At 40.3% G+C, this 17650-nt stretch overlaps 1 protein-coding gene across 2 annotated transcripts in view; it reads left to right on the top strand.

Annotated features, from left to right (window-relative positions):
• The window catches only part of phf24 (PHD finger protein 24), a 38957-nt gene extending 24683 nt beyond the window's left edge, over nucleotides 1–14274 (top strand). Inside the window, exons 4-9 of one of the 2 annotated variants that reach the window (XM_074617900.1) lie at nucleotides 1930–2008; nucleotides 2717–2919; nucleotides 4591–4757; nucleotides 8587–8619; nucleotides 11035–11112; nucleotides 12691–12897. In XM_074617900.1, coding sequence (XP_074474001.1) covers nucleotides 1930–2008; nucleotides 2717–2919; nucleotides 4591–4757; nucleotides 8587–8619; nucleotides 11035–11112; nucleotides 12691–12787 — 657 coding nt within the window. In that variant the 3' untranslated portion in view covers nucleotides 12788–12897. Of the gene's footprint in view, nucleotides 1–1929; nucleotides 2009–2716; nucleotides 2920–4590; nucleotides 4758–8586; nucleotides 8620–11034; nucleotides 11113–12690 lie in introns of both variants that reach the window. The other variant, XM_074617902.1, reaches the window with a different exon arrangement.
• Nucleotides 14275–17650: the final 3376 nt, after the last annotated feature.

Here is a 17650-nt window from a genome sequence, read left to right as displayed (position 1 = left end):
AGGGTGGGCGGTTGCACATTTTCATTTGGATTTCATAATGTGGATTTTATGAAGCCCTGACAGATTGTAACAGTGATTAAGGCCTATGTAAACAAACTGGAATTGATTTACCCCAGTAATCCCAAAGGGATCATTAAAGTTCCATCACGCCACTTATCTGATAAATAATGTACAAATAGTACACAAATATAAATCAGTGTCTCATGTGTTTTTTCCTTGCATGTGGATTTGCTAATGCCTGGGAATAAATGTATATATCACTGTACACACATCTTACATCATGTTCATTTTCCATAACTCTGATTAAATAGCGAAGTGATGAAGTACCCAGATCTTTCGACGATCTTCTGTTTCCATTGGGCCCATATAGAGCAGGCGCAGTAGCGTTCCATAACCGCGCCTCCCAGCTGCGGTCCAGCCTTGGTCTGGGTCTCATTCACATGAACAGAGGATTCAGCTATTAGTGCATTTTTCAAATATTAGGACCTCATGATTTAAATAAGGGCTATTCAAGTGTTCGTACTGGGTAGTTGATTCACCTCAAAAAAATTATCCGCCGAGTTACAGACGTCTCTTTCCCAATGTAAGTCTATGGGAAAAAGTCTCTTTGGGCCCAATGGCATCACGTGACGGCGACTTTGTGAAATTTGCTTCAAAGCCTGCCGCTCTTCCTGGGGGCTTGGTTTTGAAGCCTCGAGTTTGGCTTTTTGGCCTGTCACCATCTTGTTTTTTTGCAACTAGAAGTGACACGAGAGGGTGGAGCCAAGTACAACTGAAAGCTGAATATACATTTTTTAGGTGAACAAAATGTTACAATTAACTTTCCCAGACCGGACAACGCTGTGGTAGTGACCTGTCAATCACAAGGTAGCAACGCCCTAAAGCATCCCCTGATTTATGGTCTATTTGTCTCTAAATGGGACCATAATTTACTAAAATTTATGAACATCATGCTGTATTGAAGAAGACTTGAAACTAGAGATTGAGACCATAAACTCATGTTTACAATGTTACTGAGGTAATAAATCAAGTGTGAAGTAGGGTCATTTCCTCATAGACTTCTATACAATCAGACTTCTTTTTGCAACCAGAGGAGTCGCCCCCTGCTGGCCATTAGAAATAATGCAAGTTTAAGGCACTTCCGCATTGGCTTCATTATTTCAGAACTAGAGGTTGCTGCCTGACAAGGGTTTTAAGCAGATGCTCACATTTAATTAAGCTCTGCCCCATGATGTGATGTACTACCATGTTCTAGAAAAATACATGACATATTTTGCACTTAAAAGTTTTGTGAAATTTCAAGCCTCATGGCACTCATGCAATTACAGGAAATGTCTTAATTGAAATTAACCACAATCTCTCTTTTCTTTCTGGCTTTGTTTTACTAATGATACAATTATGAAAAGAGTGAGAGAACAGCACATCATGTGAGTCACCTGGGAAACAGAGTAGTTGCTGAGATGGATTCAATCTATCGAATACTTTGTATGCTTGTGGCTAATTACAGGAGGCCCATGTGGGACTAAAGCCATATTTATTTATTTATTTATTTAAAAAGGATCCCCATTAGCTGATACCAATGGCACCAGCTAGTCTTCCTGGGGTCCGAAATCATGTACATTAATTTATCACATACATACTATATACAACATCACATTTGTGTTACACTAATAACACTCAAATTTTCAAACATATATAAATTTCAAATTTCAAATTTCAAATTCATACACAAATCTTCCACAATTTTTTTTTTTTTTTTTTTGTTTAGCCTCAAGGCCCATCATCAGGGAAAAAGGAACAAAGAAAACAAAGAAAACCATACATGACCAACACATATAATTAGAGCCCAGTATAAAAGAAACCGTGTGAGCATCACTTATATTTCTTATTAAGTGTAATTGTCTGCCCTCACCTCATCCGTCTCTGCAGGATAATCTGAATCTACTCCTAACAGAGGAAGAGATGTACAGCCTCATGGAGACCTTCAAGCAGTGCAAGATCATCCCAGGTGAGTCACCGACTCAAGGTTAGAAAAATACATTTTTGTTCAAGTGTGGCAGGAGGTGGGTGATTTGATCCATTTCATTAAACATTTGACAGTTACAGAATGTTTCATATATTTTTTAGGGATAGCAATGTTGGCTGTAGACTCCTGTTTTTATATTTCCATTGGCCCAATTAGTCTAATTTCCCATGTTTGTTCTTTCTTCATTAAACATATGAAGATATCACACAAAAGATATCCCAAACTCAAAATGAGAGGGAATTATAATAAGAAAAAAGTGTGTACAATATGTAATTGTTAATCAAGACAGAGAGCACACTCGAAAAAGAGATTTTTATCTCAAGGGAGTTCCTTGTTAAATAAAGGTTAAATAAATAAGCCACCATAATCCGGAGACAGGTACCAGTACTACCTCTTGTGCTTGCCCGACAGTTTTACATACATAACTGACAATAGCATCAAACACATTTTGTGTAATGTGTACACACTTTTGTTTCCTTGATTTTTTCAAATTGTATCAGTCAGAATTATTACATTATTTGCCGTCCCCACTGTCTACTTCCAAATGTGTGGTATTATTCCGCCGCTTGGATGGAGGACACACAGTGGGAGGTGGTTGCAAAGAATGAGTCACAATAAGTTAATTACATCTGGAAGACTGCTCGGTGACTAATTAGGTCTGATGTGATGAATTGTTCCTTGCTACTGTAGAGTCATGCCTGGTGTCAGATGAGCTGCTGCAGTACCGCCACTTTGCATCCAAGCAGCAGTTCGACAAGGACCTGACTGATGAGCAAGAGGAGGAAGTCCTGGCCCAGTTTGCGGCGCTTGATCCTGAGAAGAAGGGTCACATTGAATGGTCGGACTTCCTTTACTTTGAGTCTCTCGCAGTGTTGAGGAAGTTTCGCACAGAGGTAACGTATTAGAATGAGGAAACAAGTTAGATATATACAAAACATAATTATAGACAGTTTATTAACTTCCTGAATTTGCTACAACATCCAATGGTGCCTTTACAATCCCCAAATTTCCTCATCACTGGTATTGTACAGCAATGCAGCCAGAGTAATCTAGGAGGAATTGTTGGGATTTGGGGGCGTTATTAGGCACAATAGAGAATCATCCGGCGTAAAGCATCACCACCATATAGTTTAGAGAATATTATATATCAAAGACGTAACTGACAGAGAGGTGGGACTCAGAGAAAAAGTCCCAATTACAAATCCGCCTGCTACTTCAGCACCACGGACAGCACCATGGCTTTATCAATACACAGCACAATTAGGCTACTGATATTTCGGAGCCACGGTCGGGGCCGTACATCTAACTTGCACAAAGCTCAGTCAGATAAATGATCAATGAGTCATGCAGACATATATTCAACAAAAAAAACCTATGCCCCTGCACTCTCTCAGCTATTCGGGGATGGAGAGGCATACATTTTGGTAATTTTACTAACAAGGGTTTACTTATAGAACTAATTTGAATCTCTCTTTTCTGTTTTAAACACCATGGCTTCATCCAGAAACAGTCTACAATTTGCATACTATTGGTTTCATACTAAGGTTTCGGACATACAAAAATATCTCACATACTAATTTAGCGTATTAAACAGCATGTTAGTGTGGAATTTTGGACACAGCCCATGAAATACAGTTCATGAGCCCCAGAATATCTAGCATTTGCGTTGCTAGGAAACATCGAGCTAAACAGGAAGAGGTTCGTGACCATACTCAACCTACAACAAAAGAGAATAGCACATTAAAACCTTCTTTCCAGCAGAGATAACATTATGTAGCTCTCTCTCTGTCTCTCTCTCTATCTCTCTCTCACACACACATACAGACACACACACATAGACACACAGACTGTCCCTTTGGTTGTCTCTCTGGTCGTTTTTCATTCCCCTAAATTAATCCACACCTTCCAACCAGTCAGAGTGCAGAATTATCCGTGGCCATGGTATAACTCAAGATAACTGTGTTTACATTCTTTCATTCTCTTTGTGACATAGAGCAACCACAGTATATAGAGTGATGAGAAGGTTTGCCTTGTCGCATTCCCCAAAAAGACACTATTGTCTTGCAGTCAGTCAGCCAAATTAATGGTGTTTACATTCTTTCATTTACTGTGGCAGAGATCGTTCTTCAAACATAGTTGGCGTGTGAGGTGTCTGGCAAAGGTATACCATCCCACGGACAGCCTTGTAGAGAATGCAGGAATACAGGTCAAAGACTACTTTATGTTGACGTTAGTTTGATAGTAAGGCTCAGGGGCAAATACTACAGAAATGTTGGCTTACATCCACCTGCCTGAGTTACTCATTTTTATTGTCACATCACAACAGTTTAAATATTTCTGCTCTGTTTTTGGCTCGGGAGATTAAATTTGCGCTGCGGAGAAGCACGGAGTAAAGCAGCGCGAGCAGATTATGTCAGACAGCTCTAATGTGATTGATGGGATTGAGGCCAAAGAAATCTGCCTTAAAATACCTTTTACAGGCCCCTAAATTACAGCCGTCAAAAGCGTGAAAGGGGAAGGGAATCATCAATCACAAACAGTGTTTTGATTTTATTCTTTTCCAGAACTCAATGGTGCGTCTGTTGACTGCCAAGGAGAGAAACAACGCACGGTCGGTGTTCCTGGGTGTGGACCTGGACGAAGACGGTGTGATCACAAGAGCTGAATGCCGCCAGGCCCAGCAGTCCTGGTTCCACAAGCTCAATAAAGACTCGCAGTCTTGCAATGTGAGGTGAGTTCACCAGAAGAGGGTCCCCAACAATACATAGTAAAATGCAGTTGTATGGAACATTAGTTTGAACATTTAGAGAAAGCAAAGGTATTCAATGTCTAGACTTAGATGAAAGGCACATGTCTATGTTCAAGTCTGGCAGGAGTTTGGGGAGTAAGGATCTCATCTGTATGCAAACTGCAGCTGGCAGAGGGAAAAAAGGTTTTGCTGCTTAGGGAGAAGAGACGGTCAGAAAGAAGACAAGATAACAAGCTGTGTTCTTTCCTCATTACATATTCTTCCTCTGGTCGACATAATCCGCACTAACAGCGTCCATTTTGATTGCTTTGCGGATGACACACTTCTTTACTTGTCCAATATATCAAATAATGAAATCAGTTGAGTCAGTCTTGTGTGTTTTCAGCATCAGTCAATAGTCTTTCTCAAAGCTGCATTTGTATCACATTTTGCATGCATCTGCATTTACATTCATTGCTGTATTTTAAAACAATAGGCTACTATTAATACTTCCAAGAAACTACTACCACTAATACCAAAGATATAAATAGACAAATGAATAATTAATGTGACAATGTGAAAGGGATCACTCGTAGTTTTTGTTCAGTCTCACCAATGTCATAGCATAGACAGACACAGTCAGTAACTAGCTGGTGAACATGGTGGAGTATTTAGCAGCTGAAGAGCCAGATTATTTCCTTCAGGAGTTAGTGCAAACCAAAACCAAAGCTGAAAGAGAGTGGATGTTGGACCTACATTCATCAGGTGGAAAGAAACATGACTCTTTCAACTTAAAAGGTGATGATATGTCAATGTTGCGTTGACAACATGTTTCCGCTGCCCCCCCCCCCAAAAAAAACAAACAGTTAAGCAGGGTTTATGGTCGCCGTAGTGAAGCTGACGTGAGGTGCGCGTGCCAGAAAATTACGGCATGCAATTTTTGGCGGTACATCTGTGTTTACTGTTGCCAGGCAGCCTACTTTCCTTTCTGGTATCACACGTTGATGTCTTGGTTATCCACAGACTATTTTGTTTCTACGCCTCCTGGCGTTTCGGAGCATACTGCAACGAACAACGCGCTGAGCATAGAATGCCTCTGTGCATGCTCGTAGCACTCGTGCCATCTACGGAGGCCCGCGCCACGGTGTTGCGCGCGAGTACAAAGAAAGCTTTACTGTCTGAAGTTTAATTATCGTATTGCTAAGACGGAATGTTAATGCGTCAGCCCGCCATTTATTTTGTTTATCTACACTGGCAAATTCTCTTTAGGGAGAAAGGCCTTAAATCACAACCTGAACTAATCAACTAATGTATTTGAGGGTAATGTGTACCGTCTGTCAATGAGGCCTCCATACAGTAGCTTTTGGAATTTCACCACAATAAAGTAAACCCCATAAGGGAAACCTCACAAGGTCGCAGGGCTCAATTGCTACAGCTGTTGATGTTGCTGTTCTTCTGTGCAAAACAGTAATGTTTATGTTAGCTTTAGAGATGGAGGAGGACAATTTTAAAAAAGATAACAAAGGCATTCTTATACCAATGCACCATTTGTTGATTACACCCATTTGCATCACTCTTTGCTTCCAAGATGTCAAAAGGGAAGGTAATATCCATAAATCAAAAAAAATGATAAATACTCAGCAACCGTGTCCTTCAGTTTTTGCACTGGTCACATTTATTATTTACATTCACGTCCTCTGGCTGGTGTGCCGAATCAAACCTCTCAAGTGTCTGCTTTGACTACAATTTCCCCAAGGTCATGCAGCACAAACTGGACTTTTTGTTTACCTCCTTCTCGCTCCGCACTGTAACAAGACATCGGGGCATAACAGTGTTGTTTCTCTGTCCTTCTGCAGAGGAGCTCTCAGCTGAAACAGATCACTGGAGAATGGATGGTTTTCGACTGCAGAATGCAATAAATGCTCACACCAGCACAGAGAAATTGCAAAAGGGACTTGCGATGAGCCAAATCAAACATAAAAATCATGTCTACATGAAAAGTAAACATTTTAAAGTAAATGTAGCCAGCTCCTACTCTCATATTAAAGGCACTAAACTGATGCGTTTAATTCAATAATGCATTCTGTGCTGCCACTCATGTTGTTAGCAGGCACTTAGTTACCCGTCAGAGTATGACTGAATTCCTGCTATTAATAAATTGTCACGTATTAGATTGCTGAAGCTGCTTTTGCTTGGAACTCACTTGAACTGTGTTCTTTTGAAGACGCTTGAAGGAGACTCAGTAGAGAGCTTTTTGCGCTTTGTTTGGCTCAGATCAAATGAAGGTTCCGCCCCTGAAATGGCTACAGGGTCTGGACACAATAACGAACATAGGGCAATCCAATACAACAACCCTGCAATAAATACTACCTTTGTGAAGCTTTTTGTTCATACTGGATCAAAGGAGAGACAAAATATTAGATACATTTCACAATATAACGCAATCCGGTGCAACTCCACCGCAATGTACAGCCTCGGAAAATGACCGGAGAGTTTAATCAACACCTCTCAGATGTAGTCTTAACAGAAATTGAACATCATAACCTTCAAAAGAGCAGCCTTTGCTGGATGATTAATGTATTGGATTGCATTGTAAAGCTGTTGTTTTTATGGTGTCCATCCCTTGCTGTCTCTATTATTTATGGCATAAAATGCAACAAGGAATCACACTCAATATTACACAAATATATGGGATATTTAAAAAAACAAAAAACTTATTACTGTTCCTTTATCAGTATATACTCACGGACAGACCTCATCGGCGTAATAGTCAAATGAAAATCAGCTCTGATTGACTCTGGGGCCACTTTTGTTTGTAACCACTGTGTGTTTGTGTATGGATGTGTGTGTTAGTGGTCTAGAAAGTATTCAGATCTCATGTAAATATAGCCATACCACAATGTGGAAGTACTCCATTACAAGTGAAAGTCTTGCATTAAATTAAAGTACTTATCCGAAAAATTTACTCAAGCATCAAAATTAAAAGTACTCATTATGCAGAATGACCCCATTAGAGAGGGAGTAAAGTTACTATTCAACGTATCCTCATACAACAGCTCGTATGATATGTTACGAAAAGTTATTCCTCATTTTTTGTGCGTTTTCCTACGATTGTCCAGAAATACGTGACTAATGTCCAGCAACACATGTCAATTTCCGCTTGTTACATGCCTACAACTTGGTTAGGTTTAGGAAAAGATCGTGGTTTGGCTTAAAATAACTATGGAAGTGGCGCCACTTAAGTACGGAAGTTAAGTGACAAATAAGTCAATCTTTGGGTTAAAATAACTATGGAAGGGGCGTTACTTTAGTACGTAGGTTACGTGACAAATAAGTCAACATTTGGGTTAGAATACTACGGAAGTGACGTCACATAAGGATGGACGTTACGTGATAAACAAGTCAACCTTTGGGTTAAATAAAAAAAGTACGGAAGTTACGTGACGACAAATAAATCAACGTTGACTTCTGGTTTCACACGGGACATGGATACCGGTCTCCTTGACGGAAGCCTGGCATTTATAGCTATGAATGATGTATGAGAACAGCCGGTAATATTATTACTGCTTATTATTACTAATGCATTTGTAAAGTAAATGATAAAATGTTTCCCTTTGGAATGCAGTGGAGTACAAGTATGAGGTAGCATTAAAATGGAAAGTGCAAGTACCTCAGATTTTACTGGAATAATGTACTTTCCATCACTGGGGTGTGTGTTAACTGTATGTGTGCATGTGCTTGTTACTGCTTATAACCTTCTTGTGCTGTCAAATCTTCCTATGCTGTACCATTTCATCCCTCTCACCTATTCAACATGCGGCATTCCCCACAGACTCATGGGACTCTGCTCTCCTATGAATTGTGGGTGAGTGTGACTCAGCACTGCATGGCTTGTCTCCTTTTCCTCACTTCAACACCCTCGAGCACTCAGCAATCCTCAAGTATTCTCAGACAACCCCTCAACTTAGATTTCGTTCGTAATTTAACCATCGCTCTAAAAAAAAAAAAGAAAAGAAAAAAGAACCCTCTTAACGGCAAACTGGAACTCTTTCCGAACATACAGCAATTACAGACGCATGCATCCTTGAATGAAGTTTAATGAGCAAGAAGCCCTTCATAGGATTAGGTCTTGTTATACGGAGGCATGGATAAGATTCAGGCTGGCCTCTAATTGTAGGGATCAAAAGAGAGCCTTTTGTTCGCTTTAGGGGAGCTTTGCTTTAAAAGCCTCACTTACTAATGTAAGAGGACACTGCGGACCAAAGGGGTGCGAGTGTTCGCTGTGAACATCAGGTCCACGCATGACGCTAAAATGCAACCTCATTCGAACTCATTGAAAAGCAAATAAAAATCAAATGAGTCAGAAAACTTGGCTCCCTTTGATCGCTGCATTATAGACCTTCACAAGCTACAGTGTGAGAGTGAAAAGGAGTTTTTTCAAGGTGCCATTCGGTAGCTGAAATGTAGTGAAAAGTGGCATTGTCTTGCTCCATATTTGTTATATAACCTATTGAATTTGGCATCAAAAAAGATAATCCACTCCAAAAAGAATTTACATTGAGTGTGAAAGTTCTTTGTTGACTTTGGAAACAGTAGTTTAACATACAATATTAACTTAAAGGGGAATCAGCATGTGTGAACTTGTGCTACTCTTTCTCAAGATCAGAAACCAGTAAAGTAAGTCTCAAACTTGTGATGTCATCAAGTATAATGTCTGGAGCTGCCCCATAGACAATGGTTGCATCCGAAATTCCATGCTAACATGCTATTTAGTATGTTAAAACAGTATGTGAGATTTTTTAATATGTTGAAAACCTTACTATGAAACCAATAGTATGCGAATTGCATACTATTTCTGGTGAAATATTACAGTATGCAAACACTGACACTACGTAGTAGTAACGACAACATTCATAACAGACAATGGCAGACAGCTCTGTAATGTAAATAAGGCTTCGATTTAAGTGTGAGTGTAAGATTCCACTTTACTAGAGGCGTAATATAGTTTTTAAATGAGTACAAACTTTATGAATCTCAGAAATCATCATTTGGTAACATAAGGTTGGTACGGGTTACCATGGTTACGCATCACCAACCGGCAAGGAGGCTCTCAAGAAGTGTGTGATTTTGGACGCAGCTAATGAATGGGAGACCCACAGAGTGTTTGTTTTATTCTTTATACCCAAATGAGATTTATTCTATTGCATAGACTGTATATAAGAAGTGGACGTAGTCACTGTGGCGTCACCCTTTGGTTTGTGGACTGCTGTTTTGTAGCCTCAAGTTCTGCATTTTGCAGTGGCAGAGTGGAACTGAACACATTGTTACGACAGAAACTGGTTATGAGGAATAATGCTAACGTATACCTCTTCTATCCAATCTCCATAGTCTGGAAATAAAAGGAAGGAATTCTTGTGATTTCTTTAATTGTAATTAGAAAAACTACACAATTTAATACAAAGCAGAAACACATACTGTTAGAGTGGAATTTCGGCCAAGAAATGTAAAGAAGCGCCAAGCTACAAGAGAAGCAAGAGCTCAGCAGGGTGGCAGTAGACATCACTCTGTCTCTACTACTGTGTGCTTCCTGGTCCATCCCTCTTCGGCATGCCACTCAGAATGCGATCGAAACATGAGGATTTGATGGAGATTTATAGAAAGTAAATCATTTTTTTTTGGAGCAGAGACTTGTGACTTTTTCTTTCCAATTTTTCAAAGTGGAAGTTTACTGTCGGAGCAGCTGATAACAGCACAGTCCAGAAAAGACTTCTTGCCGTCTGTTAAAACTGGATTAAATTTTGTTGATTGGTTTTGCCATCTGACGACTACATTTTCAACACATAAATCAGTTCTACAGGATCTCTTGGACATATTTCTTGGCAAAAGCACATAGAAATATCCTTGAAACTATAAACCTTTACAAACATAACAGTGTTATACACGGTTTTACAAGTGGCGGCTTGTCTGTCTCTTCCTACCACATGGGTTTGTCTAAATATAATAAAATACTGACTAACTCTGTGGGCTCACCAACATGCCATCCAAATGAGTTTTATTTGACTGTAGGAATTGTAGACATGGATCAGAAAATGTCCTCATATCCCAGTCAAAATCCTCCCTTATCCAAAAAGTTTGAATGGTGAAATAATTTAGGGTGCATTTTCCAATTATTTTTTTTTATAAATTCCCTTGTTCCCTTTTTTCAGAGCAAGGAAATGCCTTGTCCTTTCATTGTTGTAGCCTACTATCTAACATGTACTTTTCTGTCCTTTGGTTACAGTATAAGTCATGTTGGCCCCATGTGTGAGAGCAGCCCAGCCAGCTCTGGCAGTGAAAGGAGCAAGACGGATGACAGCAGGTTTGTCCTCTTATATTTTTGAGTGAGTGTGTGAGGCGGGTGAGAAATTGTTCGAAACACCAGACAGCCTCGCATCGAATACCAATTTGATGAAGCTCTCCTATCACAGGCTCTTGCTTCTAACAGGCTTTTACAGGCCTGCAGCCTCCCTTCAGCTGTGAAATTTACATAAACGTGTTCACCCTATTAGAATAAGCCTTTTCCCACTGGACCGGCGTGAGTATGGCTGCTGCGTCCCCGCAGTGGGACAGTAAGCATTCCGTGGGCAGCAAAAGGTGGATTAATTCTGAGTGACACTGCCGACAACCTTCACGCCTCAGGCTTCACTGCCCCTGCAAATGACCTGGAACTCAGATTCCCAGAGTCACCAGATAATGAAGATAAATCCTTTTTTGGCATGACTTTTGAGACTTTTTTACTTCATGCCACATTACAAAACATTTTCCAATAATTGCAGTTAATGTACCAGCACTCCAGGCAGCGACTACAGGGAGCCACAGTCACAAAGCTACACAAGAGACTCATATTAAGTTGAATGCTAATTAGCAGAACATGCAGACAGAGGTCTGACGATCTCTCTTTTTTTTAATATAAAATCATTTTGAAAGCAGCATGAGGCAAATTACAGCAGAGCAGAGGCCAGATACTCACTATAATGATATTACAGTACCAAATCATTTTTGACTGCAAGGTTACTGTGTTGTATTGTAAAGTGGTAAAGTATGCTGTGTGGGGTAACACCTGCACATGTTCATATTTAGTGTGGTTATCATGAGCTAGACAATTAAGGCCTTTACACAGCGGGGGAGTTTTTGTGTGTGTAATTAAGTCACACTTCAATATATTTTTTCAAACGGTTATTTTCATCATGAGTACTTTCATACAGAACGTGAATATTGCTCCGCAAAAAAGCACACAACAAGTCTGTATTTTTCGTATGCATTTTTTATATTCGTCATCCAATGAAAAGCATTACACACAGAAACGTGGGTGCAAATGATAGCATTGTCAATGAATGACATTAGCAAAAAGCTATCGTTTAGCTGCCTAGTGCACAATCACTACTGTCTAATCTTTCGTACATCCTTTGTTTTGCGGCCATCCCAGATTCCAAACTGTTCTGCAATCTCTGTGTTCTTCTATTTCTTTATCGTAAAGTCCTTTGTCCTACACAAAATTAATCAGTTTATCAGATGCCACTTTGGATGATGGCGTTTGCACAGACGGTGGCTCTGAGTGGTCAAACAACCCTCTTTTGCCTTGTGACAGATGCCAAAAATACAGAAAATGGAACCTCCCCCGAAAACTTTAATAATGTACGAAGTTTCCGAGTCGGTGTGTAACGTGATTGACACAACGTGAGGTCGTAATTATTCTTAGACATATGACAATTTCGGACGAAAAATACAGAGTGTGCAAAGGCCTTAGAAAAAAATGATATACAAACAGTATTGTCTTTCTTGTGTTTAATGATTCATGTCCCTAACCTCATCCATACCCCTAATTTTAGTCATACATTGAAAAGACAGTGTTTTTCTGACTATCAAATTAAAAATAAATACTCTCTTCATTCAACAGGCCGGTGACATGGGCGGACTTTTTAAAGGAGAGTGCCATCTATGTTGTGGCTGCGCGGCCAAATAGCTCTGCCATGCACATCCGCCTGCCTCTATAGTCCAGGAACCTCCACTGATCCCCAGCAGAGAGAGAGAGAGAGAGAGAGAGAGAGAGAGAGAGAGAGAGGGAGGCAGAGAGAGATAAGAGGGTGTACCCTATAGTCTACAAGATGAGCGGAGGAAAGATAGACGCGGCGACACGATGACATGCGGAAGGCAACTGAGCGAACTGGATGAAGCACCGAGCGGAGACAGCGGATCAAGCCATCGACGGAGTCTCTCCTCCTCTGCGCCACCTCAACCCCACGACACTTGACAACACACGCGTTGACTGACACACCGACGACGCAAGTGACAGCAGCTGTCACAGGTCCCCCACTCCCAAAACTTGACGGCTTCCGACAAATGTGAGCGAGATAGGACGAGGAAGACAACCACCCACCCACCCAGTCAGTCAGTCAGGGATAATTCTGAAACTTTGAGTGTAGCGATCATGCATACAATCAGACAAGCTCCTAGGATGCTCGCACTCTTATTATATGCCAAACTCTATGGCCGTCCAGCTGCATAACACACCTCTCCATGCAGGTACGTAATGTGACAAGTATTCATTCCTTTGGGCCTCATCAAGCCCTAATAATAGCTCCATGCTACTGTAATGGGATTGTGTTATTCACCATCAAAAATTGGTAATCACACTGCAACAGAGGCAAATGCAAATTCATACTGTTTGACAAGTGGATAGACTTCTGGGAGGAGATTAACCCTGCAGTTGCCATTATCAGAACGTATACCAAATGGGAATGAAAAGCTATCCATCCATTATCCATTATTCTTCGCTTATCCAGGGCCAGTTCGCAGGGAAAGCTATCCGCGCGCCTTGATATTATATGAGAACTGCTATCCATGCCAGTATAAATTATTATTATGCATTAAAAAGCTGTATTTATTCCTGTATCCTCTGATGTATCCTCTGTTTTCCCCGGTCTCATCCGAGAGTCTATGTTCTTCTGAAATACTAACCGTGAAAAAAAGGATGTTAACGAAAGCTAACCCAGTAAAAAAGACGTGCATATACTGCCATATAGTACATTTTGTTCCCGTTGTTGCTCAGAGCTGCACTTTGACAAGGCGGAAAACATCTACCCTCCTGTTCTAGTGTCCTCATTTGCACTGTGGGAATGAGATGCGGATGGACTACTGTGTGACATAATCACTGTAATGACAATACCGAAAGACAACGGGAGATCTGGAGCAAACATTTGTCCTTTGTTAAATATGCAGAAGCACTGTTTGAAACAATTGTTGTGGAACACGTGGTGAGAAAGTTACAGGTTATACAACAATTTAAATGCACATGAAACTGCCCATAGAATCACTGGAAACATGCTGTAACAAGTAGAACTTCATGTAGTGTTTATGCCATGTAATGACGGGTCTATACGCCAGGACCTCTAAGTGAATAAAGTATGGTTATGACATGAGTCTTGATTGTCTGAGGGATATGTCACAGTGCTGAAATAAATGCATGGCATTTACTCTCCTCCTTGAGAATCTTGGGTTTGTGTCTTTTCTCCTATTTTTTTTAAGCATGAATGCCAACAAAAAACAAAAAACAAACATTAACTGGTACAATACTGATATCCTATTAAACTATAAAACCTAAGGAATACATTGGTACCAACCATGTCATACTAGCTTGTCAAGAAGGAGGCTAAATAACGCTCCAAACTTGCGCTAAATTTTGGCGAGGAAAAACTGGCATGGCCATTTTCAAAGAGGTCCCTTGACCTCTGACCTCAAGATATGTGAATGAAAATGGGTTCTATGGGTACCCACGAGTCTTACCTTTACAGACATGCTCACTTTATGATAATCTCATGCAGTTTGGGGCAAGTCATAGTCAAGTCAGCACACTGACACACTGACAGCTGTTGTTTCCTGTTGGGCTGCAGTTTGCCATGTAATGATTTGAGCATATTTCTTATGCTAAATGCAGTACCTGTGAGGGTTTCTGGACAATATTTGTCATTGTTTTGTGTTGTTAATTAATTTCCAGTTATAAATATATACATATATTTGCATAAAACAAGCATATTTGCACACTCCCATGTTGATAAGAGTATTAAATACTTGACAAATCTCCCTTTACGGTACATTTTGAACAGATACAAAAATGTGCCATTCATTTGCGATTAATCGTGATTAAATATTTTAATCCATTGACACTTCTAACCCCCCTACTTCCGGCGCCCTTGCTTGAACCACACCCATCTTTAAACTGCCATCATTTTGGATGTGACGCCATCGCGGTGACCAAATCTGTCCCCAGGCATATAAACACCTGGCAAAGTACTCAAAACCTCCTCTGTGCTAGTTCCCACTACAGTAGGTGTCTCAAGGACCCACATTTAGCCATTATGACTCACACACACACACACACAGAGTCACAAGTTGAAAACAATACCAGCCACACGCTGTCGCGGCGGGTGGATACAAATGGCCAAAAAAAGAATAAAGACAATTGATTGCTCGCTAAAACCATCCCTTAAGCTGTGATTGTCTGTGGTTTCCGCTGCTGCTGTACAGTCTGATAGCAGCAGGTAACAGAGGAGCACCTGAGGCGATCAGTTTTGCACCTGGTGGGATGATCCGGAGGCTGAATGAGCTGGCCATCTGCCACAGCATGAGAAGGGTTTTTTTAGGGCTTTTATTGCCTTTTTTATTAGTGCAGATAGAGAGAGGTGGACACGGGCCGCTGCCAAGGACTAAGCCTACATGGGGTGCACACCAAAATGGATTTGATCTTGTTCCTCATCCTTCCTTTTGACACTGCCTCCAGACTGTCAAGTTCAGTCATTTTAGCATTATATCATGTTTATAGCCATCATATGCAGATTTCAGACCTTTTTACAGGGTTCTTGTTGTAAAACAAATTAACTGGAAACATTACAAAGTCAGTTAGAGACAGTGTTTTCAACCAACTCACTGATTTAGAGCGATAATACAAGGTTACTCTAACTAGCTACAGCTGATAACTTGACAAAAACCTGCCTTTGTTTACCTCTGTGTTGTTTTTTTCAAATATGACAAAAGAATTTGGAGTTTTAGATTTCCCGGAAATCAGGATCACAGAGGACCTGTCACGGCCGTCACACATATTCACTCTGGTATAAAAAAAAAAAAAAAAAGCTCAGCAACAGCTTAACTTCTTAACTTAAGAAGGCAAAATCCCTGTGCCAAGATTTTGTTAACTTTTGTAGAGGAACAATAGAAAACATCCTGACTGGAAACATAACAAGCTGGCATGGGGCGTGCACGGCGCAGGACCGGAAGACTTAAAACCGCCCAAAGCATCAGTGGTGCCCATCTACCGAGCACCAGTGATATCGGTTAGATGAGCCTAAAAGGATACTAGAAGCCAATGCACCCCATCCACAGCCTGTTCGCCCTGCTGCCGTCTGGCAAGCGATTCAGAAGTATCGGCTGCCCAGACTACAGAGCAGCTTCTTTCCTCAGGCTGTGAGACATCCTCTGCACACCACCGGGAATAAATGACTCTTCTCACAAACCTCAGCTCTACATGTTGTTATACATGCACACTGTTCTTTACGTTGCACTGCATTGAACTATTCTGTTATTGTTGGTCTTCTTATGTACATACGCAACCGTATGTCTTTGTTGAAAACATTTTGTTTTCCTTTTTTTATATTTTCCTATAGTGCTACTTTGATATACATATTTTTATTTCTTCATTTCTGATTTTAAATATTTTAATATATTTGTTTTGGGGCTGTCAATCAATTAAAATATTGTATCCTGATTAATCGCATGATTGTCCATAGTTAATCGCGATTGATAGCAAATTAATCACACATTTTTTTATCCGTTCAAAGTATACACTAAAGGGAGATTTGTCAAGTATTTAACACTCTTATCAACATGGGAGTGGGCAAATATGCTGCTTTATGCAAATGTATGTATATTTTTATTACTGGAAATTAATTAACAATACAAAAAAATGACAAGTATTGTCCAGAAACCCTCACAGGTACTGCATTTAGCATAGAAACATATGCTCAAATCATAACAAACAGGCAACAACAGCTGTCAGTGTGTCAGTGTGCTGACTTGACTATGACTTGCCCAAACTGCATGTGATTATCATAAAGTGGGCATGTCTGTAAAGGGGAGACTCGTGGGTACCCATAGAACCCATTTTCATTCACATATCTTGAGGTCAGAGGTCAAGGGACCCCTTTGAAAATGGCCATAAGAGTTTTTCCCCGCCAAAATTTAGCATAACTTTGAAGCGTTATTTAGCCCCCTTTGTGACAAGCTAGTATGACATGTTTGGTACCAATGGATTCCTTAGGTTTTTTTCTAGTTCCATATGATGCCATCTAGCTGGTCTGTAGTGCCACTCTAGCTTTAAAACTCAGCCTGCAACAACCAAAAAATTGCATGTTACATTAATGTGTTAAAGAAATCAGTGCCATTAAAACAAAATTGCGTTAATGCGTTATTATTGCTTTAACTTTGACAGCCCTAATTTGTTTATATATATTTTCTGTTTGTAACATGGAGGAGGCTACGACTGCATTTCATTGTGCAATCCTGTCTTGTTTAATGATAATAAAGCTGGACCTTGAACCTTAAATCTGCCACCTTTAAAATTGTAAACTGCATATGTGCTATGCTAGTCTGGAGAGCTTGACAGGCCTAGCAACCATAACTCTTGGTCTGGCGGGGATTAGCGTTCAGCCAATTACGGTGGCAATATTGAATGTAAACCTGTTAAAAATTCAGCCAGTTATCAGCTCCCTTGATGTGATTGCCTTCTGCTCACTATGCCATTTGGATGGAGCAGAATACATGGCGTGATACAACTGCTTCATCAAGTGTGATTGCACGGATTATAC

The sequence above is a fragment of the Sebastes fasciatus genome, chromosome 19 (genome assembly GCF_043250625.1).
Source record: "Sebastes fasciatus isolate fSebFas1 chromosome 19, fSebFas1.pri, whole genome shotgun sequence".
NCBI lineage: Eukaryota > Metazoa > Chordata > Actinopteri > Perciformes > Sebastidae > Sebastes > Sebastes fasciatus.
The sequence above is the reverse complement of the archived record's forward strand: the minus strand, read 5'-3'. Positions and strand labels throughout refer to the sequence as shown.